Source organism: Candoia aspera, chromosome 16 (genome assembly GCF_035149785.1).
Source record: "Candoia aspera isolate rCanAsp1 chromosome 16, rCanAsp1.hap2, whole genome shotgun sequence".
In the NCBI taxonomy this organism is placed as follows: domain Eukaryota; kingdom Metazoa; phylum Chordata; class Lepidosauria; order Squamata; family Boidae; genus Candoia; species Candoia aspera.
This window is the reverse complement of record NC_086168.1, coordinates 1,480,118-1,502,765: the sequence shown is the minus strand read 5'-3', so window position 1 is coordinate 1,502,765 and position 22,648 is coordinate 1,480,118. Positions and strand designations below refer to the sequence as shown.

Here is a 22,648-nt window from a genome sequence, read left to right as displayed (position 1 = left end):
GCCAAAACAGTTATCCTTGTTCCAATATTTCTGGTCCTGACTGTATACACTAAATGTAATATTTGAAAAGGAGGAAAACTCCACACCAGTTCCTGGTCAGGCTCTGAAGATAGAGTTGTGCAAATGTGCATGGACAGCTCCTAATAACAGTATTTTCATTTGTGCAATAACCTTTTATCAACTTTACCTCTCTAATGTCAAACCTGAAGTAGTTTTATCAACCATTTCTAAACTCAATTTCTCTTAGTAAGTTGAAAAATAAGGGTAGAGATAAGCATACATGTGGGACCCTTTGAAAACCAGTATTAAGAAAAGCATACAGTGTGAAGGATATGGAAGCAAGTGGCAAGAACACCTACTACTGATACAATAGCTACTTTAGCTATTGTTATGCAAGCTACAGCTTAGTGCAGTGGGTTTCATAAAATGTTGTAACAGCCAAAGGCAGCAAAAATGCAGTGGGTTCAATATCACAGCAAAGCTGTAATATGATCAACTTCTTTGTGGCTTAGCCACTGTGGTTCGCCAACCCTGAATCCAGGAATGGAGGTTTGTTCAACAAATGACGTTTGCCAAAATTGGGGCTTAGCATGAGAGTGAAACCTTTCTGCAGGGTGCTGGTTCATGAAGCTGAGATTCATTCTTGCAGGATCGATCTTCAGTTCCCCGTAAAATAACTTTTGCTCCTCTCTGTTTGGACCAAAGAGAATTCCACCCATGTCTTCCCAGATGAGAAGAAAGAAAGAAGTAAAGAGCAGTGTATGTTTTCCTCAATATCCCACATTTTGGAAATACTTTTCCTTCTCTGGGGCCCTGTCCAGGTACCTGAAAGCAGAGATGGGCATTCCCCCCCCTTTTTTTGTTAAAAGTTTCTGCCTATGAGGGTTGCAGGGAGCATGATAGATTATGTGCTGATGTCACCAGAGCAAGAAGGACCAACCAGCAGCTTAGTGCAGAAATTCAGATTCAATGGACAGCCAGTCACTGCTTGAAGAATAAGATCATTGGAGGCTGCTTTGGAGCACAGACATTCCAAAAATAAGCCTCTCAGAGCTGTGAATCTATCTTTAAAATATATGACAGAAAAGTAAAAATAGGTTCTGGATCATGGTTCATGATCTGAAATCATTTTATTAAATCTTATAAATGTACGATTGTACACCATTTCTTATATACAAAACAAGTTTTCTTAATTTAAAAAGTGCATCTTCAATCAAAGAACATTGAAATTACAAGCTACAAAGTATTGAAATTCAACAGGAAATGAATACAAAGGCTCCAACACACACCCAGTCCCCAAGAATGTAAGTGAAAGGAACGTCCAGTAGGGTTTACAGAGAAGAAACAGGCTAACTTGATATTCACAGGACTTTAATCCTATAAAAGCAGCATTAACAGAAAAAAATGCCACTAGAAAAAGATCAGATTAAATTTCAGTTGGAATTAAGGCTGCTCTCCTACCCCAACATTTACCCTTTAGTGATCCAGCCTGAAATAACCTCATTTTTTTTTTTTAAGAATCTGAAAGAAAAGAATGCCTCCAGACTTGGGATTCCTCCCTTTGGCATTATTGAGGATGCCCATTATTTTGAACTGAAGGAGTTTCAGAGTGGCAAATACAACCAAGTCCTTGTAAATTCTCCTCCCCGAAGGCCCTCCAGCAGAAAAGCAGCTCTTCTGTTTGCCAGTCCTGCCCCTTTGTTTTATTGGACCCAGAGAGCCCAGGCTGCAGGCCATAGAGTTCCTGTGCAACCCTCTGGACCAACCTGGCCAGCCTGGCAATTCCATAAACAAGGAAGAAAGGAAAAATGGGGGGGACAAAGCCAGACAAAGAACAGAATGGCCTCTATGAGATTTTAAAAAAAAAACCTCTATGAGTTTCAATTATAAAAACATTATTTTTTTAAAAAGATTTTTTTTTTTTATAAGTGGCCCATTTATAACAGATTTCACTGTTCTGCAACTTTTTAAAATTCTCTTCACAGCTGATAAACGCTTAAAAGGGTAAAAGAGGACTTCAGTTTGAGCATCCTTCTCCAACCTTGTGCTCCTTTGTTGAACCAGCTCCATAATAATCCTGCTTCCCAAAACCTTGCAGCCTGGGGACTTGAAGGCTAGAGGGGGAGGAGAGCCCCACAGACCTGGAAGGCTTACCAGAAAACAGCCTGAAAACACAGTGACCTTAATCATCTGCTATGAAAAACCCTATTAACTACAAACACCTGCAGTTAAGCATGCTGTATAAAATGTCGTATAAAGATTGCCTTAAAGCATCACCCTTTTCATATAAAGGAATCATTCTTACCAAAAGAGAAAATAAAACCTGGATAGGTGAAATTGGAGACGCATTTCTTTCTAAGTGTGGGCATCATGGATAGTACCTCTGTATTTACTGCCTCTCCTTTCAGTCTCAGGTTCCCTAAAATATGATCACTTTGGTTGCTTTGCCATCATTATGTTTTCTCTTAACACAGATAAATCTTTGTGACAAGAGGTGTTGCTTTCCATAAGCACACACTTCCCACTACGAATGGACTGATCCAGGCTCCTAATGCAACTGGAACTTGAATCAGTCTTCGTATGTCATCTCTTCCAAAACAGATATTAAGCCTCTTGTGAGAAGTTTTAACGAAGAACACTTTTCTTTTAGTTGCCTTTTAAAAAGCCAATGCTGTAAAATAAAGGACTTATAAACTGGAAACCTTGTGTCTTCAGGAGACAGGGTGTGTATTCTCCCACTGGCCACCTGGAAACTCTGCAGAACCTGCCCCTAGAACCTTCTGGGTTTCTTCCTCTGCCATCCTACCTTGGCTGACCACTTCGTCTCTCAGGGATAAATCGCAAGGGCCGTCGGGAACCTTACACTTGGTCCAACTGGTGCTGCGCTCCAGGATTTTTCCCTCCCTCACAGGGACTTCAATCTGTGCTACCCCTGGGCTAACCGTGGCCTCTCTGGTCGCCTCCATGCCAGGCTCTTGCAAAGCGAGGCTTTGGCTGGAATCTACATTGTGTCTTTCCACAGGATGAGGTTTGGCCAAGTTTACCACTTTGTTAAATATGGTGGTCTCCTGGGTACCTCCATTCCCTTCCTGTCTGCAGGGATGCAAACTTCCTGCCTGGAACCCAGGACCTTGATCTGCTTCTCTTATTCCTGCCTCACTTCCAGAACCCACAACCTCTTTGGGCAGAGACCTCTCCCCAAACAAATTTGCTGCCAAGATACCTCCATGCTTCTCGAGCAAAGAAAGGTTGATGCCCTGTCTTTTCCCCAAAAGCACAGACTTCTTCTTATTCCCACCACCTTTGAGACTTGCTAGAAATTTGCTGGATATTTTGAATTCATATGAGCTCTTCCTTTTGAAAGAGGGCACGGTCTTTAAATAATTTTGCCATTTACAACTCTCCACTTTGCCCTTCCCAGATGAAGGGGCCCTTCGATCAAGCCTGTCACCCCAAGTATCCTCTCTTTGGACTGCAGCTCTTTTTATGGGTAGCTCAGTCCCCTTTGTTTCCACAGTTTGTGGGTTTGCCACTGGAGCCTGACTGCCCCCTTCTTCCACAAATGATCCGACTGGCTCACTGGGGTGAGATGCGCTTCCTTCGGTCTCTCCTGTGCATCTCAGATGGCTGCCCGGCTCAGGAACTGGGCGGTCCAGACTCCCCACCTTTTCACCCTCTCTCTGCGAGGCACTGCCTCCACGCCCGAGGAGCTGCCACCTTGGCTTCGGCAGAGCAGCCCGAGGCTTTCCGGCCCCCGAGGTCTCAGCAACTCCACCGGCACCTGGTGATGCCCCGGCCCTTGTGGAAGCTTTAGCCTTCTCTGCCAAGAACTTCTGGATTTCTTGCTCAATGCTGTCGTCGCTGTCTATGGAACTGCTGTCATCCGCCAAGGACGTCACAGCCCACAGACATGGATGAGTCTTTGTGGCCTCCTGGATTTCAGCTCCAGAAACCGGTCTGGCCTGGCACTCCTTTTTACATTCAAGTTCAAACTCTATGGTAGCTTTTGGTTTTCTCAGGGGCCCTTTCTTTACATTCCCCCCTCTAATGTCTCTCCTGGAACTTACGAGACACTTTTTTAATAAGGTGGGAGTTTGGGATTGGCTGTCTCTCTCATCCTTATAAAAAATATGCATTTCAGAATCACCAAGTCTGACTTTCTTTTTGCAGTGAACTCTTTGGTCTTTGGATTTTTTCTTTAGCTTCCGTTTGGATCTTAAGAGATCTTTGATAGCTGTATCCAAATCCTCATCACTATCAAATGAGCTGCTTTTATCATCTGCTCCGTATTTCTGCTGACCCCGTGTTATATTTTGAACAAGACTTCCAGAACCATGAAGCGCATGAGACAAAGGACTGGCAAGACTGATAGAACTAAGAGTGGTTAGAGTGTCTTTTGGGTATATAACCACCTTTCCAGTTCCAGTTCTTTCATTTTTCAGTTGGGTTACAGAGGACTTTGAAAGATTCTTATCCAAATAGTCCATCTCTGAGAAGATCAATTGTGTGTCCTCATTCTGGGTGACTATTTCATTTTTCCTCTTAAGTTTTTTTTTGTGATTCAGTGGCAGTTTCAAACATTTGGGGAACATTTGCTTCGAACTCTGAATCTGCTCATTGCACTGTCCCAAAGAGGGAGGCATTTTGAAAGCATGTGAGACATCTCTGGATTTTGCTATCAAATGTCCAGTCTTTGCTTTGACAGCTAAGAAAGCTCTTATCTCTTGCTCAATGCTATCATCACTATCCACAGTATTGTCACTTTCATGCTGGAAAGGTAGCATGTTCTGTGAAGAAAAGAAAGGACTTGTTGTAAATAGTTTGCTATCATTTGCTGTGGGAGGAGGCAAAATAGTTTTGGAGATATCTAGTATGGCTTCTGCACACATTAATTCTGCAGCAGTATCTGCTCGACAAGATGCCTGAAATGTGACTGTGCATTTGGCAAAACTGTCTTCTGGAGGAGAATTGCTTGTGTCTTTTCCCAGATCATCACAAGTGGCACCGGACCTATTTAATACTGCTGGCTTTGCACTGGCATCTTTCCTCCTGCAGCTCTGAGCTTTCTGAGTGACTTCTGGCAAAGCGCTTGTCAGGCTTGGGGAGATATTCTCTGCCTTGCTGGTGCTGAACTCTTCCTTCTGCAAAGAAACGTAGCCTGCTCTGGACTCTGCAGCTTTTTTAATCTTCTCAAGCTGGTAACGCTGAATAGCTTCTTCAATCCCATCATCACTGCTTGAATCAGACAAATCTATACATTTGACTCTTTCCTCTCTTCTGGCATTGCAAAGCACCTGCCTCTTCCCACTTTTTTTGCTTTCTTCCAGGACGGAGGAATAATGAACTGTTGGAGTTGAAAAGTCTGTTTGCCTTTCTGCTTCTAAGGCTGCAGGCTCCTTGCTGGTTTTTGACCTCAAGCATTTAGGCGTGCTGATGCTTTGTAGTTCAGGATGCTGTTTTGGGAAGTACACCTTGCCCCCCTGCTTTAAAGAATTTCGATTCCCTCTGTCAATGCTGCCTTTCTGACTGATGGCTAACTTCTCTTGAAACTCTGTCTGATGAAATTGCTTATTCCTCCTCGTGATCTTCTTTGTTGCTTGCTGTTTCTTTTTCTTTAAGAATTGTTCTATTTCAGCTTTTATGCTCTGTTCGAAAGAGTCATCGCTGCTTGCACTACAAGGGGAGGAAGCCCATCGGACAACATTATCTCCAACGTGATCAGGAACGGCATACTGCTGGGCCACACTGACTGGACCACGACCAGCAGGGCATAAATGACAAGCAACATCATGGGAAGGATATTCCTGATGGGCAGGGTGATCTTCATCCTTACCAGGCAAATTCTTGGTATTATTTGGTAATGGGGGAATGTTCTGGCCCTTGTTTCGCAGGTACTCTTGAATGGCTTCCTCTATATCTCTATCAACAGAATCCTCACTGTCAGAATTCAAGGAGAGGGGTCCAAACTCTGTGCTCTCTTCCATGTCCATTCCATCAGAGTCTGCTGGGCAGTTATGAAGGGTGTATTTAACATGTTCCTGCAGCACCTGGTCATTCCTCCTAAATTTGTGTCCTCTATCTTTTGTTCTCTTCTGTTTCTTCTGCACGATGCAGCCATATTCACTGCTAGCACCCAAGGCCACTTCTTCACTTTGCAGATTGTTTATGATCATCTGGACTTTGGCATTTACAGCTGTTCTAGCAAGATCTTCAGATTCTGAGAAACAGACCGGGTACCTGCAATTCCTTGACCGGGGAAAAAGTTCCCATTTTCTCTGAAGGGCTACCAAAGGAGAGGCATTCATGAGAAACATCCTCCCAGATAACGTGAAGGCTGGCAAACGTATTGTGTTTCAGGCGAACCACTCTCCCATTCTAGCAAAAAAAAAAAAAAAAAAGTGCATAAAACAGCTACAAAAATACAAATATTACTTCAGTATTTGCAGGATAACTGCTTTACGACTAGATTTTCTTTTAATATTAACTTTGCACTGTATTATCTAAAGCAACAAGATTAAATTAAAAAATTATTTATGGGAGCTTCTTTTATCAATTAGAAGATTGTTTTAATTTCCTTTAACTTCTCTGGGTTTATTCTGGAGGAAGAAAATAAAAACAAAAACAATCATTATACATAACAGTAGCACCATAAAGAATTGCAGATTTTTTCCTATCAAATCTGTGAAATCTTTACTCTGTGCTTTTTTAATTATTAGAGTTGCCAATCAACCTGTTTATCGAGAAATTGTGTAACCTCAACCCATAATTATTACACCTTATTAATCTCTCACAATCACACCCACATACAAATAAAAAAAGGAAAGGAAACCCTTGATTTAATTCGAAGAGGCAACTACAGCCTGGTCTGTTGCTGAACTGACTGGAAAACCTGCCTACACATCTGTCTAGTTTATCTTATATGTAAATAGACAAACTCAGAGAAAATCTCAAATAGTGAAATGCCTGGGGACTATAAAGAAATGAAAAGGAAATGTTAAAAAATCATGGGACTGGTAGAAGAGAAAGGGAAGTCAAAAGGCTCAAAATTCTATAGAAACCAGCATAACCGTATATGTGATGGAATGACATTAGGAATTAATCGAAGATGGCACTGAAGATGTTGCCTAGTCTGGCAATGAAACGTCTGCAAGAAAACAACAAGGCTCAGAGAGCACCAAGGACTCCACAATTAATCGACTGCCTGGGGAATTTTTCCTGAAATTTTAGTACGTAAAGTAATTAGACAGGAGATGTATAAAATTGTGCCATGGAGAACATAGATAAAAATTTTCCTGTAATATCTGAACAAGGGTTTATCCGATAAAGCTGGTCACTGGAAAAAACAACATTTCTGCTAAATAAATCTGATCCAGAAAGCTACTCCTATGCTTGCAATATTTGGGCGATTAAATTTGCAGCTTGCACTAAGCCATGGTTTGTTTTAATCCCAGTTTGTGATTAAGTCCAACTGGCTGTGTCCACAGTATGTTCTCAGGTAGATCACTGGTAGCAGTCCAGATGTTATGGAAGTACAACGCCCAGCACCCCTTGGAAGCATAGCCAGAAAACACTGAGGTTTCAGGAACACCAGATAGGTCACAGGCTGCGCATGCCTGTCCAATCCACAACCAAACTCCCACCATTCAAGCTTGGCATGATGCATGTGCTGCTGTCATAGATAGGCACACAGGTTCTACCTTCAGCAAATTGCTAATACAGATCCTTGCTCCACTGGGCCCGGACCAAGGTTAATTCCAGTGGGAAATAAAAAAGGTTAGTGCTGCAATCCCCCACTCCAGGGCTAAGCAGTCATTTTGGACTCAGGGCCCCTTCTTTAAATGCCGTGGGTCTTCTCGCCACCTGGTTGCCATGCCCTGCCAAGTCACAAAACGGTTGGCTGGTTGCAAAAGCCAACTGAGCCCCCCCACCCTTTGCAGGACACACAGACACTCTTGCAAAGCACATAATGCTGGAGGTTGGTGTGGTGGTGTTGTTATTTTTACATTTTTATCCAGCCTTTTAAAAATATATATTGTGGTCAAAGTGGCAAATATACATTCATTGCCCCTTTATTTATTTTGAATGAAAATCACCTTTTAGCACGGGCTGGCCAGGACCGGGAGAGGTCTGGACCCGCGTGGGACCCTCCGCCTCCCCCGACCAGCGAACAAGCCCCAGCGCAGCAGGTTTCCGAGGAGGCCCCGGACCAGTAATCAGGCTGGCTCCTCAAGGGGCCCCATACCATCTCGCCCGGGCCCCTGCAGTCCCCGGGCCGCTCCCCGGCTCTCCCTGCGGCAGACCCCGCTCGGGAGGGAGGCGCAGTACGGAGGGCCCGCCTTCCCTCGGCATTGGCTTGGGTCCGAAGCCAACTCTGAGCGAGGCCCCGAGGCCGCCCCTTTCCCGCCGCCGCCGGCCTCGCCAGACGCCCCGGCGCCCCCAGGCGCGCCTCCCCCGCCAAGAGAACTGCCTTGGGGATCCCGGCCGGCGCGGCGGGCCCGTTGCCATGGCGACCGCCGGCTCCCCGGCCTGGTCTCCCGCTCACCTGCCGGGCCGCGATGGCGCCGCGCGGGATCCGCCGCCAACGCCGCCGCCGCCGCGAGAGGACAGGCGCCGCCCGCGGGGAGGGAGGCAGGGCCGGCGGCGGCCGGGGGCGGGACCGGGCGGCCATCGGCCCGGCCTGCTCTCCCGGCCGGCCTGGCGGGTCCGCCCCCCGGCGGCGCGGGGAAGAAGGCCCGACCCGGCCTCGCCCCTCCCGGAGTCCGCTGTAGGCCTGCCTGCCCCCTTCTCCCGCCAGGGTTCCTTTCCTTTCCCCTTTCCTTCCTTTTTTCCCTCTTCCCTTTTCTACCCTTTTCTCCCCCTTCTCTCTCCTTCTCCTCTTCCTTCTTCCTCTGTCATCTTTTATCTTCTGACCTCCCCTCTTTCCTTCTCCTGCCCTCCTGCCGAGCTGGGGTTTTGTCTCTTCCTCCTTGAAGAGCCATAATCAGGGCTTAGGACCCGAGTCCCTTAAACCTGGTATGGGTCCCAATAAACACACCAAGCGAGAAATAGGATAACCCTTTTATTTGAACGCTCAAGTAACAAGGGGGGTCTCTCCTCTGAAGAGGAGAGCCCTTTGTGTTAGTAGACAGCATCTTTTATACCATTGTCTGTAAGATAGAGTTATAAGCATAAAATGATTATTGGACAATTTCTGTCACAGGGTACATAGGCATGCATACATTTGTGTTATCTATGTTAACTATACGCTACATCTACACCCATCACCATTTTGGGATTCCTCCCCTCCTTTGGGTGTAAAATTCCACCTTGGGCCCTCCGTAAGGTGGGGAATTATCTCATAGTGGGAGGGAAATTTAACATAATTGCCTGTCTGGTTACTTTCAGACAAGATATCCCTCATGTGCGCATGCTTGCATGCTTGCATTATCTTTTACTGGCTTCTGCTGGTTCTGGTTTGTATTTCCTTCCCTTATCTTTCATTCATACCACCTTCCAACTTATACCTGTCATGTACTTGTCAGCCCTCCACATTCCAACTTATTCTTAGGCATCCATATCTCCCAAGAGAGCCTTGGAACTCTTGAGACAAGGAAGCCATTATCTTCCTTGATATGTACAGCTTACACAGTTAGCTGAACACGTACATTCCTTATAAGAAGGATGCTGGTAAAATTCTGTCTCCACACTCCTTCCCTTCCGACTTTTCTGCTCTTCATTCACCTGCCCCTGCACTATTCGGTATTTTTGTTTTATTTTTGGCTTACCGGGTTAGAGAGAAGGTTAAGGTTGGGTTGGGAAATATATGGCATAGTCAACCTTGACATTTGTCCATTTAGTTAATCATGGTTATGTTGCCATAAAAACAAGGCTAGCAGTAGATAAATATGAACAATTACTCTCTGCTCTTATAGCCTTCCTATACCTAAGCCTTCCATCTTCCTCCTAAACCCTCTGCTTTTTTTCTTTAGGAGATTTGGGGGAAGATTTCCCATCCCTGGGACGGGGTGGGGGATGGAAATTGGGTTTGGGTTGCTTATACCCCAAAGGTGGAGCCTTTGAGTCCTGCATCCATCCTTGATTACACCCATCTTCCATTTCCTGCCTGTGCCCCTTTTCGGTTATACCTCAGTAAACAAGCCCCTCCCTCCATTTTCTTTTCTCCTTGCACTGGTGTGCGTGCCTTTGAGCCAGTCTTGGCTCCTGGCAACTGCCTGGACTATCCCTGCAGCTTTCTTGACAAGGCTTTTCAGAAGTGGTTTGCCTTTGCCTCCTTCCTAGGCCTGAGAGCGTGACTGGCCAATGGTCATCCTGCTGGCTTTGCGCCTGTTGGAACTAGAACTCACAGCCTGCTGGTTTCACTGCACCAGAAGGGCTCTCTCAATGGTATACGAGCAGTGTCTTATTTCCCAGAAGTTTCCAAGCCCTCTGCACTCTCTTGGAGCTAAGGACTCCCCTCCCTGGGATCTCGCCCTAAGTAAGCTTCAGTTCCTCCTCCTCAAGGATTGCCACCCTGAGGTCAGTGACAATGTCCAGTAGAGGTGTCAGTTTGGAGAAGTTTGGAGCTTACATTCACACAACACACTAAGTTGGTTAGAGGTACTCTTGATTCTTTTTGTGGCCAAGCTGTTACCTGGAAGTTTAGGATTCATTATTAGCTTTTCAATAAAGTTGGTATTAGTATTTTAGCATGGCATTCATGCCTTCTTTGAAGTTCAAGAAACCATGTTTTCCTTTTACCCAAAACTCTTTCTTTTACGTGCAAAAACTAGCCTTTTCAGCAACTAGAGAGTGTATTCTGAAAGTCCTTGAATATGAGTTTTAAGAAAGATACAAACATGGCTGGGAAAGGGAGTGACATAATCCATAAATTTGCCACTTGTGGAATGTTGTCTGTAATCAACGTTTTCTCTTAATTCTCACACGTGATTGCCCAAACCCAGCCTACTGGGCGAATTTATGGTTCAATGTATAACTAGAATCCAGAAAAATGGTTAGTTGAGCAATCAGGTGAATTATGTGGTGTGAGCCCATCCAGTCTGTGCTGGAAGATGATACTCTTCTTCAGAAGGTATTTTATCTCAATGAAGCTGAGTTTGACTGTGCTCAGAGTGAGCTATAATAGCTGCAAGAAACAGGAGGTGCCATTTGCTTATGGACGTTTCCAAATCCAAAAAACGATTGGGTGAATTCCCCTCTCATTCAGGGCAGAGGAGTGAGCTAAGTTGCTTGCTAAGAGAGTAGCAAAGTAAAACGTTTTGAAGCTACCCAGGTGAATTTAGGAAATTTGTTGCTGCCGGCTGTAGAAAAGAAACCAGCAGAGCAGCTTGGTCATATTTGATGGTTGAGTGGGATACTTAGGAATTAGTGTAACGTTTTCTGCTTCAGTGATTGCTGTGAGATCACTGGAACCTTTTAATTGCCAGAATTGGAAGCTGAGAGTGAAAAAGCTTTTGACAGGGCTCTTTTCCCCTTGACGTGAAGGACCTGTTCCTAGGACTTGATCTTTCTCACTTTATGTGAAGTGCCTCTTGCTTCAATGGTGCCTAACAAACTCACATCACTCTTGATTTAGAAAGGGTGTTATTGCTTGCCAGTTGGCAGAAAATACCAAGAGCAAGATGAACTGTACTTCCATTCCCCTGTCCACCTAGCTGAGAGCAGTTACACTCCAGCTCCAACTGAAGGCTTAGAGCAGGGCTGTTGCAGAGTTCCAGTTCAGTAGAAGCACTACAGAGCAACACTAAAATAAAATATCTTGGTATGAACATCAACCATATTTTGTGAACATCAACCATAGTTTCAGTAGTAATGCTTCTGTTGTTACAAAGGGGGATTTCACCTTTGACCGTGCTTGGAGAATGTATTCTTCCCCTGGAAAAATAATCCAACCAATTTTTCTGCCCACAAATCTGAAGAATTTCAAAAGGCCATTTGGGCCCAGTTCCAGCCGTTAGGTTCTGCACGCTTTCTTAAAATTGCAAATCTTTTGGACTCGTGTTTTCAGCATTCCTCAGTAGTCTACTAGGGCTGTGGATCGGTTGTGATCCGATTCAGTTTTGCTTTCGTTCACAAAGCAAGTGTTGCTTTGAATCCCCAAGTGTCATTACAGGACCATCAAATTCAGCTGGCTGTTTTGTGGCAGAGTGCTCCTTGGGGTACCATTGAACCAAAACAGCCCTTCAAAATTTCGTACAGCCCTATTAGGCCTGGCAATTTTTGCTGCCAAGTTCTACTGAATTCCATGGGTATTCCTGAGCATTTTAAAGCAAGGTTCTTGAGAGCCTCTTGTGGTCCCCTTTTATGCTAAAAGTCCTGCTGTTCTGTACATGCAGGGTTCCTTCTAAATCCACCTTTCTCAACCTGTTGACCCTGGAGAAACCCTTGAAATATTTTTCAGGCCTTGGAAAAATGCACATTCAGGCTCAAATATAGGCCAGACATTACAAAATTATTACATTCGTTTCATGTGTAGGCCTTTACATATGCATTGACGATGTTCTTAAACTAAAAAAAATGCTTATTAAGTGTGAAGTTGCCCCAATTTGAAATAATTTTTAAATAAATCATGATCTTCCAGGGAACCCCTAGTGACCTCACATGGAATCCTGGTTGAGAAACCCTGTTATAAATACCCTCCAGAAGATGGGCTTGTTATGGCCTTCAAGAACATGGAATTGCATTACCTTGATTTCTACAAGAAAAAAATGGGTAGAAGCCCTACCCAATCTCAGATTTTCAAGCTTTCCTGTTTTAGCCTCTGTCCCTTTTTACTCTCTTCATAGCTCACTCCTCCAAGCATTCTGATAACAGAATTTACATTTTCTGGCAAGAGAATCCAAATTATGCAATTATTCTAATTTATGTAATAAACTTTGGCTCCCCTACGTGCATTTCTATGGAAGCTACTGGTATGTTAGTTAGTTATAAAAGCAAACAGCAGCCCGAGGATTGGAGTAAGAAAAACACTATCAATGGAACAGTGAGAAGGGAGATTTAAACCCTTCCCTCTCCCTACCAGTTGTGACAATATCTGTTAAGCAAAGATAATGTATTGTGCCAGAGGCAGCTTTTCCTCCCAAACTGGAGAGCAGCTCAGAAATGCTAATCAAAATTGAAGCATGGCTTTATATTCCCGCTGTAGAGTCCTTCCCTTGCAGCTTCCAATTACATTGTTAAAGATGTTAAATGCCAGTGTCGTGTCTAGTTAGAACCTTACATTGTTTTTGAAGAGATGAAAGTTCTTCACTGCATGTTCAGTCAGTGATGTCTGGGATCTCCAACAAAATGCCCAGGAGTGCCAAGGTGCCTCCAGCACTAAACCAGGCTCCTGGCCCTGACTTTGAGAGTCATATACACACACACACAACACACACACACACACAAAATGGAAAGCACCAATATTACTGGTACGTTAAGAAGGAATGAATTGGTCCCAAATGGCCTCCTTGTCATGTTCCCCGATCAAACATTCCTAGAACATCTGACTGGACTCGCATGCATAAATTAAGTCAACATGTGTAGAGACTTGCAAGTTGGTAGAAGGGAGGGGGAGCATTCAGGAGTGAGAAGACATCGTGTTTGGACTATCTCTCATAACCAAGGTCAACTGGCTGAGCCGTTGGAGACACCTGCAAGAGACTGGCACGAACTGAGGGAGAGGGGGCTGCATACCAGAGCGAGGGAGGGGGAATCATGCACTCATTGGGCTGTTTAAGTTAGAGAAAATGCGGGAACTTTCATTTGCAACTTTTTGCCATTCTGTATGCTTCTTCCATTAAAAAGATTTCTAGTGTATTTACGTATGAGTTGGATTTAATGGTAATAGAGTGTTGCAGTCATCATACTCCTATGCATTCTAGAATAATAAATACTAAAAGTGAAAATTGGGTGGAGTTGGGTGTTTTATTTGGAAGTTAAGAAAAATAGCAAAAATAAGGAGAAATCAAAAGGAACATCCTGTCAGAAGAGGGCCAAAGGGACAAGAGGGAGCATTTTGGTAAACTAAGGCTTTGCCCCATGACAGGCATCATCTGAGTGGTCCAGCCTCCCAAAACACACAGCTAGTTGTGGGCTCACCCACATCAAAGATTGACAACTCCTACAAGAAAGCCAGTAACACACCCTGGTGTTTAACCCACCTGATTAAAGACAATCAACATGAATACCAAAATAGCAATCTGATTTTTAGGAGGCAACTCTCTTCAGCTGCCTCACCTCCATCTTCTCATATAGTTTGAGTCTTACAAAATAAGTTATTTTGAGGATCAACAGAATTTGAACAGACATGTGAAAATGGTTCTCTCACACTCGCACACCCACCCCGATGCCCAGAGTGCGCACCGAGCTGCCCGTCTTTCAGAGAAGCATCGTGGCAAGAAATGGGTCGTTTTAACCAAAGTTCCGACTTTGTGGGGCTCTAACTTTAACGGACTTCAGCGAAACAGCCGGTACGTCCTGGGAAGCCGCCCGTCCTTGCTGCAAAGGGCGGCCTGGATGTGCTCGTGGCTGGGCAGCTCCCCCAGGTCCCCCAGGGCAGCCACTGCCGGCTTCTTTCGCAGCATCTTCGTCGCCACCCGCTTGACGTCTTCTGCGCTCACCTTGCCTGTGGGAAAGGGAAACCAAGGCCACCACGCTCAGTACGTGTGGCTCCGTGTGCTAATGACTCCCGCAAAGCTGCGCCACTAATACGGGCTTAGTGAGGACAGGTTTCCACATTCTGTGAGATGCGAGAATCGGCAGAGACTCGGGGCGACCGACACAAGAGGGGCAGGAGCAAAAGGAGGCCCGGAGGGGAAGGTGCTCCCGCTGGGGAGGCCCTGGTGAAATTCCAAAAGGAGCTGCGGGGCGTGGGGCTCGCGTCTGCAGCAGCCCCAAAACCCGAAGCAAGTCGGGAAGTTAAGCTGTTGACGTACCGATCAGGACACAGAGCTCGTGCGGCAGCTTCCTCCCCCCTGTCGCCAACACCTGTCTCCCAACATCCTCAAAAATAACCGGCCGAGACTCGAGGTTCATCATCAGCATGGACTGCAACTGGGTCTTTGCCCGCTCCAGCTCAACCTGGAGGGAGAGACGATGGGACTGCGCCAGCCTCCACAGGAGGCGCTCTGACCCGAGCCCCAAAGCCCCGACATAACCCCCGCTCCCCAGCCTCTCACCTCTCCCATGGTTCCAGCCATTAAAACAAATTCCCGGGTAACGATTTCCACCATTTCACGGACCTGCAATCAAGGAAGAGACACAACGGAGCCGGGCGTGAGAACCGACTCCATTGAAGGCCTCGCTCTTCCTGAAGAGTGGAGAGCTTTGGGGGAGACCTCCGGGGCGAGGACAGGAAAGGAGGCCTGCTCACCAGACCAGACAAGGGGGCACTGGGGACACCTGCTCACTCACTTGCCCGCTGGGCTAGCAGATGCAGCCCAACCTCCAGCTGGCAACAAATGATGACGCGCCTGGCAGGAGAGGGACAGCCCGCCCTGCGGTGAGGAAGCCATTCTGAGGAGCACCCACCTGTCTGGGATCTGCGCTGGCATGAATGCACAGGAGGCCGGTGTCCTCGTAGCTGTGGTGGTAGGAGGTCGCATTGTACATCCAGTGGTGCCTGGGGGAGAGCGGAAGACGAGGGGAAAGGGGGTGAATGTTAACTGCCCCTGCAGCTTTTTGTAAGAGAGCCACTTGCAACTGTGGGCCCTCCTCAAGAGTTGGACTACATGTCCCATCAGCCCCAGCCGAGGCAGCCACCAGTTTGCCTAGAGAAGGCTGCTGTGAGGCAGAAACAAGGTGAAGGCATCAGCTGCAGAGGCGGTCAGATTTTTGAAGAATTCTGCCAAGCTCGCAGATACATTCACAGGACGTGCAAAGGCTGATTGGCAACAACCCAAATCAGGGCTGTTCAGCAACTCAACATCTTGTGCAAGCCCATCTGGTTCATTCAGGTCACAATCTATTGTGGGAACTCAGAAAAGGCCCACTGTGGATCCACCATTCCAGATTGCTTTCAGAGGAGGTTGTCAAGAAATGGGTGGGCCAATAACTACAAAGAATACTGGAGGACAGAGATATCTGGATTGACAGCAATCGGGATTCAAGCCTGGGTGTGGGATGGAAACCACGCTGGTCACTCTCATCTGAGCTTGGAGGGTGGGAGCAGGACTGTCTCAGTAGCCTTCCACAGTTGTGGTTCCAGAATCCTTCTGGACTGCCTGCGAGGGCTGAGAATGGGAGACATTATTGTACGGAGGCTCTACTTCTCCCGGAGCAGATGGGTTCTGTTGGTGGCTACATGGGGACAGTCACCCATTGGTATGGGGCGAAGTATTGACAATGTGCTGGGGATACCCATCTATCGATCTCCACCCTGGGCAGACTGGGAAATCTGGCAAAGTCCTTGGAAGCTGGAGTGGGGCCAAGCACTGAACACAATCCATACTGTCCAGGCATCAGGAATGTTGAATGAGTGACTCTGAAAGACTAGAGTGAGACCTCAGCCCCAAGCAGTTTGCCTGGCTTAACTGGACATTCCCTCAACAATACAAACGCATCTCAAGACCCTTCAAGTTAACACACAGGCTCTCTGCTGATTGGGTATTCATCACTGTGGCGATGGTGTGTAGAGAGCAGAGAGGATGGTCTTAACGGAGAGAGGGAAGATCCATTACCAAGATAACAAACAGATAAACGTGGCTTAAGCCTACCAAGATAGAGATTTACAAAAATGCTTAGGCTGCAGCCCCACCCACCCAATTCACATGAAGTGGGAGGGTGGGAAACACATTCAGACTCAAAAGATTCTGGTCCTATAGCCATTCTAATAAAAGGAGTTTTAGGTGTATGTGGTGCCTGTTTCTTAACCTGGTCTTCAAACAACAGGCCTGGTTCACATACTGTAATAAGCCAAAGGTGGTTTACTTGGTTTTGGTTTAGTGTGTTGTCTGAACCTAGCCAACTGGTTTGTAAAACTAAGTTATGGCTCAGCATGGTCCAGGAGCTCTACCACCGCTGGGTTAGCCAAAAGAGTCATGAATAAAGCAAACGATAGCTTAGCACAACGTGTAAAGCGGCTACACATTTTTACTCCTTTTTGGACACCTGCCTAAAAACCTCTGAAGGGAAGATCCTGCACAGCAGCATGATAAAGCCATTCCCATCACCGCACTCTGGCTCAGCTTGTCTCCACTCCCAGCTCTTAGCAAAAAAGCTTTCCTGTTCCTTCAGAAAAGCCCGGGGACTTACCGGTTGAGGACGTTGAGATACAGCCGTGTGAACATGCCTTTGCCAGGGCCCCCGGCAGAGAAAGAGCCACCGCCCCCCATCATCATGTTTAAGACGGCAAAGGGGATGAAGTCTTCCTCCTGACCAGAGAAGCCAGAGCAGACGGTCACTCAGACGTCCAGCGAAAGGGCCGCCGCAGCCAGAAGCGGATACTTACCAGAAACGAGCAGCTTTCCAGTCCAATCATGATGTGGGCCAACTCTGGGATGGGGGTGGGCCCTAAACTCACATCTGACATGTCCTTCTCAAGCTGCAGAGAGAGGGAGAGATTCCTTGGGAATTTGGCCTTTTGCCAGAAAAAAACCCAGCTGAAAGACCAACTCCCCTACTGTCTCTGGAAGTCTCACAAATACTTTTTAAAATAGTCTCCAGGATGACAGAACTTCAGGGCACTGGAGGTACAAACTTCAACTAACTCAAAACACATCTGCAAGAATTTTGACTGGGGTGGACCAGTTGGCGGGACCATCTGGGTTCCTGAGGCCCTTCACCAGGCCGTTTCCGAAGATGCTTCCAAATGCTGGCATATGCACCAAAGCCATAAGGGATCAGGGGAGCACCTGGGGGGACGGCATCCTCAGAGATGCAGCACTCTGGCCGTGTGCTTGTCTCTGGGAACCTGAACCAGAGCGCCTCCCCGGAATCAGCCTTACAGCAGCTCTTTTGCAAAAATGCAAGAGAGGTTGGCCACTGCCAGGGACTACCCGGTGGCACCTACAAACAAACCAGGTTGGGCCCTTGCTTACCTTCTGGGCGACTAGCGGACTATTTCCTCCAGACAATCCTCTTTGCCTTCAGCAGTTTAAATGTACTTTTATTGCTTTTAATCCTCGCACTGCCTCGTGTTTACTTTTTTAGATGCGAGTGGCCCCTTATACTATATGTTTATTTTGAAAGAGGCACAGAATCTACTTGGGGCACGTCTGTCCCAGATTTTTATCAGTTCAACTTTGTTTTAGCTGCTCTGAGAACACGTCCAAGGCGAGTTGTACATTTTAAATCATTACAGATCACTTTATTAAACCAAGAGGTCTGACGACAGTCAGCTTTTGCTTCCCGACTGGCCAGTAAGAAGCTCCCGGCACTGAAAACTCCAGCTGCAGGGCTTGTTCCCCTGTTCCTTCTGCACATCTCTGCAGAGCGGGGTGAGAAAAGCAGAGCCGGTCTTCTGTTCCTTACCTTGAGGATCCCTCCGGTGTACTGGGCCACTGACTTGTCCACATCGTCGGCTTTCCCGCTTCCCCAGGCTGGCTGGGCCCCCAGGAAGTACTTGCGAGCACATTCCACAAGCTGCTCATGCTCAATCCCCACGCCAGCCAACACCATCCTGCTGGGCGTGTAGTAATTCCTCAGGTACGAATGGAGGACCCTCCTGTCAATCTTCTCAACGTTCTCTGCTGGACAGAACCTGTTCAATCCCACTGTGTTTTCCCTGTAAGCTGCCTGTCAAAGACCAGGAAAATTACGCTGATTTTCAAAAACCAGGCAATGACAAAACGTACGTTGAGCGTACTTTCTTGCTTTAGGATTACTGTTGGCCACACGTGCATCAAGACTTGAGAAAGCTCTTGCTGTTCAACTTTTCTGAGAATACAGCTGTGAGCATAAGAGAGACTCAGACCTGAAAAAGTAACACCCTCTCCTAAAGGCTCAATTAGTGCCCCCAAATACCGCAAAAGCATTATGCCGTGGATTCCACAGTTGAAGGTATGCCTTTAAATGATGCTGAGCCTGGATCTCAAGTGCTGGAGTTAACAAGCATGTGCTACGTGGCTTGGGACCAGGGTATGTCGGAAGCTTCTATTCCCACAAAAATCTGGCCTTCACGGAGATGATGGTGGGATACCCTTGCCCAGCTCTCTTATCTTCAGGGTTGTGCAACTCAAAAGCTTATCTATAGCAACGTTTTGGATCAGACCCGAACAGCTGTCCACATAACCGTGCTAAGAAGCAGTGAGATGTCTGACAAGCCTGGATTTGAACCCAGGTCTCCCTGATCCATGGCCTACGCTACTGAGAACTCCATGTTGCCTCTCAGCCCCGTGATGAGATCTTCCTCTGCCCCCAATGCCAGGGCCTGCAAGCTGCTCTGTGTGTGGATCCAAAGCTGAAAGGGGGCTTGCAGCAGACACGGGTGCACACGCAGCAGATGAGGGACCTCCTTAAAGAAGGTGCCTCTTTTCTTGGGATCACAGGGCAGCTGCGCAATCCCAGGAAAGTACACATTTCAGTTAAGGAGGCATTGATAGTGTGCCCACACCCCTCTGAAGCACTCTGTCATGCCCCGTTGGCCAAAAGACACACTTTCTTCCGGTGCAGCGTGCGCACCCATGCTCACACCAAAGCCCCCTTTCACTGAATGAAATGAATGAATGAATGAAACAGTCCTGGACTGTTTCATTTCCCTTCCAAGCTGCAGGCAGGAACACATTGCATTAGCAAACCAAGTAAGAAGTCCTTATCTTATTGTCCCCCCAAAATGAACCCCATCGCTTATCATACAAAAGTCAAACTTGGGCTCCTTCCGAAAACTATTCAGGTCCTGCATCTAGAGGAATGCAATTCCCTTCCCTTCCCGCTAGAGGAAGCGAATTGCAAACAATGGGGAAGCCACCGCCAGCCTCTCAAACCGCTCAGTGTTGCCCCATCTGGCATGCTGGTAGCAGCGTCGCACCCTTTGCCCCCTAGCTCAATCCACAAGATTAGCGGAAGGTGGCTGCGCAGCTCGGGGGCTTTACAGGGGTAGAATCCCAGCGGGCCTTACGGCATGAATCATCTCGGTCAGCAACGGCTCTGGATCGGGTCTCATGTTCAGGTCCTCCAGCTCAAAGCGAACCGCCATACGAGTCATCTCAATTTCCTCATCTGCCAAGAGAAGCCAAGGAGGACCACCTTGGAGTCCAGCCCCACAGGGTCCAGCGCCAACTCCCTACCAAGGGGCAGTGGCACATGCACGGACCCGCTGGAAGGGGAGGAAACTTCCTCCCCGCCTCCCAAATGGTCACCAAATCCCATTGAATAAACCTGCGCCGCTCCCCAGCAGATAAATTCAATCAGGCACGCCCATCCATGCCCCCTCCTGCCATCTTGGCCTCTCTCCCAGCCCTGTCCTTCCGAATTACGCTGTCACCGTAGAAACCATAAGCACCTTTGTGTCAATGCAATCTATGCTCATGCGGGGCAGCGAAACCCCTGCCTGGCTCTGATTCTCTTCCCTTCAGGCACAGAAGACTCCGTGATGACCTCACCTGGCAATCTGCTTTTTAAATTATTATTTTCTATTTTTAATTTATTAGAACATTACAAAAATCACCTCACCTGACAATCTGGGCTGGAGAACCACATCAGCCAACAGACTGACCATGGTGTCCAGGCCCCTGTTATCTGCGGAAACAGCATACATCGTGGTATCCCTGAAAGGGGAGCAAATCTGGTTTTATGTTCTACTGGGGACACATGATCTTCACCTGGGGAGCAAGGCATGTTTAAGACCTTGCAACAAAGGACTTTAAAGCTCCGCATGAGGAATGGTACGTTGCATGTGGGGAGAATGCTTTCACTCAAACGAAACTCAAATGACAGAACCACCCGCCAGCCCCCATGCGAAGGATGGAGGGATCACACAGTAAGATGGGAGCTGGGAAAAAGCGTGCAGTATATCAACCCCCCTCTTCCAGTCAAAGGCCACTGTCTTGGGTCACATTCGCCAAAGCACTGCCTGCCACAAAGGATGCCCAAGGGGAAACAGACCTCGACACCTGGCAGTCACAAATGCCACCGTGCTTCTCCAGCGTGAGCAGGATCTCATCCTTACTGCTAAACTGAGCTGTGGACTAAACACAAGAGGAGGGAGCAAAGCAAGGAAGCTGAATTCATTTTTCAGGCAGAACTAGAACAAAAATGCAAAATAAACATTAACTAAATTATATTCAGTTGAATGATGACACGTAATAACCAATTTCCCTGTGATGTATAACATTAGAGATTTGGTGATAACTTTTGGAGAAGAATTCAGGCAAAGAGCGAAGGAGACAGGAAGATATAGAAACGGTGCCAATTGCCATATTCGGGTGCCTCGGTTAATGTCATTTGCGGGAAACCAAGGGACAAGGCCCAAATGCTTGTCTTAAGCGTGTCGTTCTGTTTCTCAACCTCATGACCACAAACAAATTTGAAAAACACAACTTACAGAAAAGGCCAACTTCTCCAGAAAGTGTGAAATACCGCCAGTGTATTTTGCTTCGTATCTTGAGCCTGAGTTTATAAGGACTAGTTAAAGGACAGAAGGCGGAAAAAGGGGGAGAAAGGTTAGGGCAGCCCCAAGGGAAGCATCCCCCCAATACACTCATCTGGCAGAGGAAGCTGCATCGCCAGCTGGGCATTTGGGCTCCTTGCAGCCCGGCTGGCTGTTCTGCCCCGCTGCTTCGGATGCCCGCAGGCCTGGATTGCTGCAGGTTCTTGCCTGCCTCCCCCACTGCCGTGCCCTGCCCAGGAGCCTTCCCGAGAAGCCAGCCCAGAGGCACCCGGAAGCCAGGAGCGCTCGGCCTCCTGGAGAGGCAGTCAGGCCGGAGACCGGACGCTCCCCCGCCAGCCCCCCGCCCGGAGCCCCCTTACCGCCCAGGGTGCAGAACTGCCCGAACTTCCTCTGGGAGGCCACACGCAGCCCGTCCTCCAAGGCGGTGACCTCCGTCGCGAAGCCCTCTGGCCCGTCCAGGCCCGCGAAGGCGGGCTGGGGTAGCCCCGGCAGAGGGGCCGTCAGGGGGGTGCCGGGGTAGCCGCCCCCGCCGCTGAGCCTCCGCGACCCGGAGAGCCCCAGCCTGCAAGGCGAGGAGGGAAGGAGGTTGTGCTCCGCGGAACGGGGGCAGCAAGGGAGGCCCCCGCCGCAGCCCGCCTGCGGGACTTCCCTCACCCGCCCCCGCGGGCTGACGAGGGGCGGGACCGGCTGGAGCCCCCCGGAAGGAGCCCCTCGGCCCCGGCTGCCTGGACGGCAAAGTCGAGGCGCGGCCGGACCATCGGGAGGGCGGAGGGAGCAGCGCCTGAGCTCCCGGCTGCCGGGAGGGCCCAGGAGGCCCAGGGAGAGACCCCCGGGAGGGGCGAGAGAGCAGCCCCAGGACGGCTGGGGAGGGGCGCTGCTGCACCCCCAGAAGATGAGCCCCTCGGCCCCGGCTGCCCGGGTGCGGGCGGGCAGGCCGGGGCCCCCGAAGGTCAAGAGGGAGCGCCTCGCGTCCCCTCGCCTCACCTACGCGCCGGGCCCAGGACGCCCCTCCGCACCGCGCGGGCCGCCATCTCGTTCCCTGAGGGAGGCGGACGCGGATTGGCTGCTCTGGGTGCGGCGGCGGCGGTGATTGGCGGGAGGACTGTCGGGGGCGGAACAGGCGGA

At 48.1% G+C, this 22,648-nt stretch overlaps 2 protein-coding genes across 4 annotated transcripts; both read right to left on the bottom strand.

Moving 5' to 3' along the window:
* Positions 1 to 1,094: 1,094 nt before the first annotated feature.
* PPP1R26 (protein phosphatase 1 regulatory subunit 26) lies at positions 1,095 to 8,677 on the bottom strand. Of its 2 annotated transcripts, none has more exons than XM_063316211.1 (2): positions 8,543 to 8,677; positions 1,095 to 6,375 (listed from the first exon to the last, which is right to left on the bottom strand). In XM_063316211.1, the coding sequence occupies exon 2, from the start codon at positions 6,312 to 6,314 to the stop codon at positions 2,712 to 2,714; it is 3,603 nt and encodes a 1,200-aa protein (XP_063172281.1). In that variant the 5' UTR covers positions 6,315 to 6,375; positions 8,543 to 8,677; the 3' UTR covers positions 1,095 to 2,711. The 2 variants fall into 2 exon arrangements, with proteins under 2 accessions (XP_063172281.1, XP_063172282.1); XM_063316212.1 differs by lacking the exon at positions 8,543 to 8,677 and adding an exon at positions 8,094 to 8,244.
* A 5,215-nt stretch (positions 8,678 to 13,892) lies between these two features.
* Positions 13,893 to 22,623, bottom strand: LOC134506171 (mitochondrial-processing peptidase subunit alpha-like). Of its 2 annotated transcripts, XM_063316226.1 has the most exons (13): positions 22,508 to 22,619; positions 21,883 to 22,085; positions 21,458 to 21,537; positions 21,019 to 21,101; positions 20,587 to 20,681; positions 20,033 to 20,133; positions 18,448 to 18,711; positions 17,426 to 17,518; positions 17,230 to 17,348; positions 15,508 to 15,598; positions 15,156 to 15,218; positions 14,913 to 15,057; positions 13,893 to 14,602 (listed from the first exon to the last, which is right to left on the bottom strand). In XM_063316226.1, the coding sequence occupies exons 1-13, from the start codon at positions 22,552 to 22,554 to the stop codon at positions 14,433 to 14,435; spliced, it is 1,554 nt and encodes a 517-aa protein (XP_063172296.1). In that variant the 5' UTR covers positions 22,555 to 22,619; the 3' UTR covers positions 13,893 to 14,432. The 2 variants fall into 2 exon arrangements, with proteins under 2 accessions (XP_063172296.1, XP_063172297.1); XM_063316227.1 differs by lacking the exon at positions 14,913 to 15,057 and having other exon boundaries at positions 14,460 to 14,602; positions 22,508 to 22,623.
* Between the last annotated feature and the right edge of the window lie 25 nt (positions 22,624 to 22,648).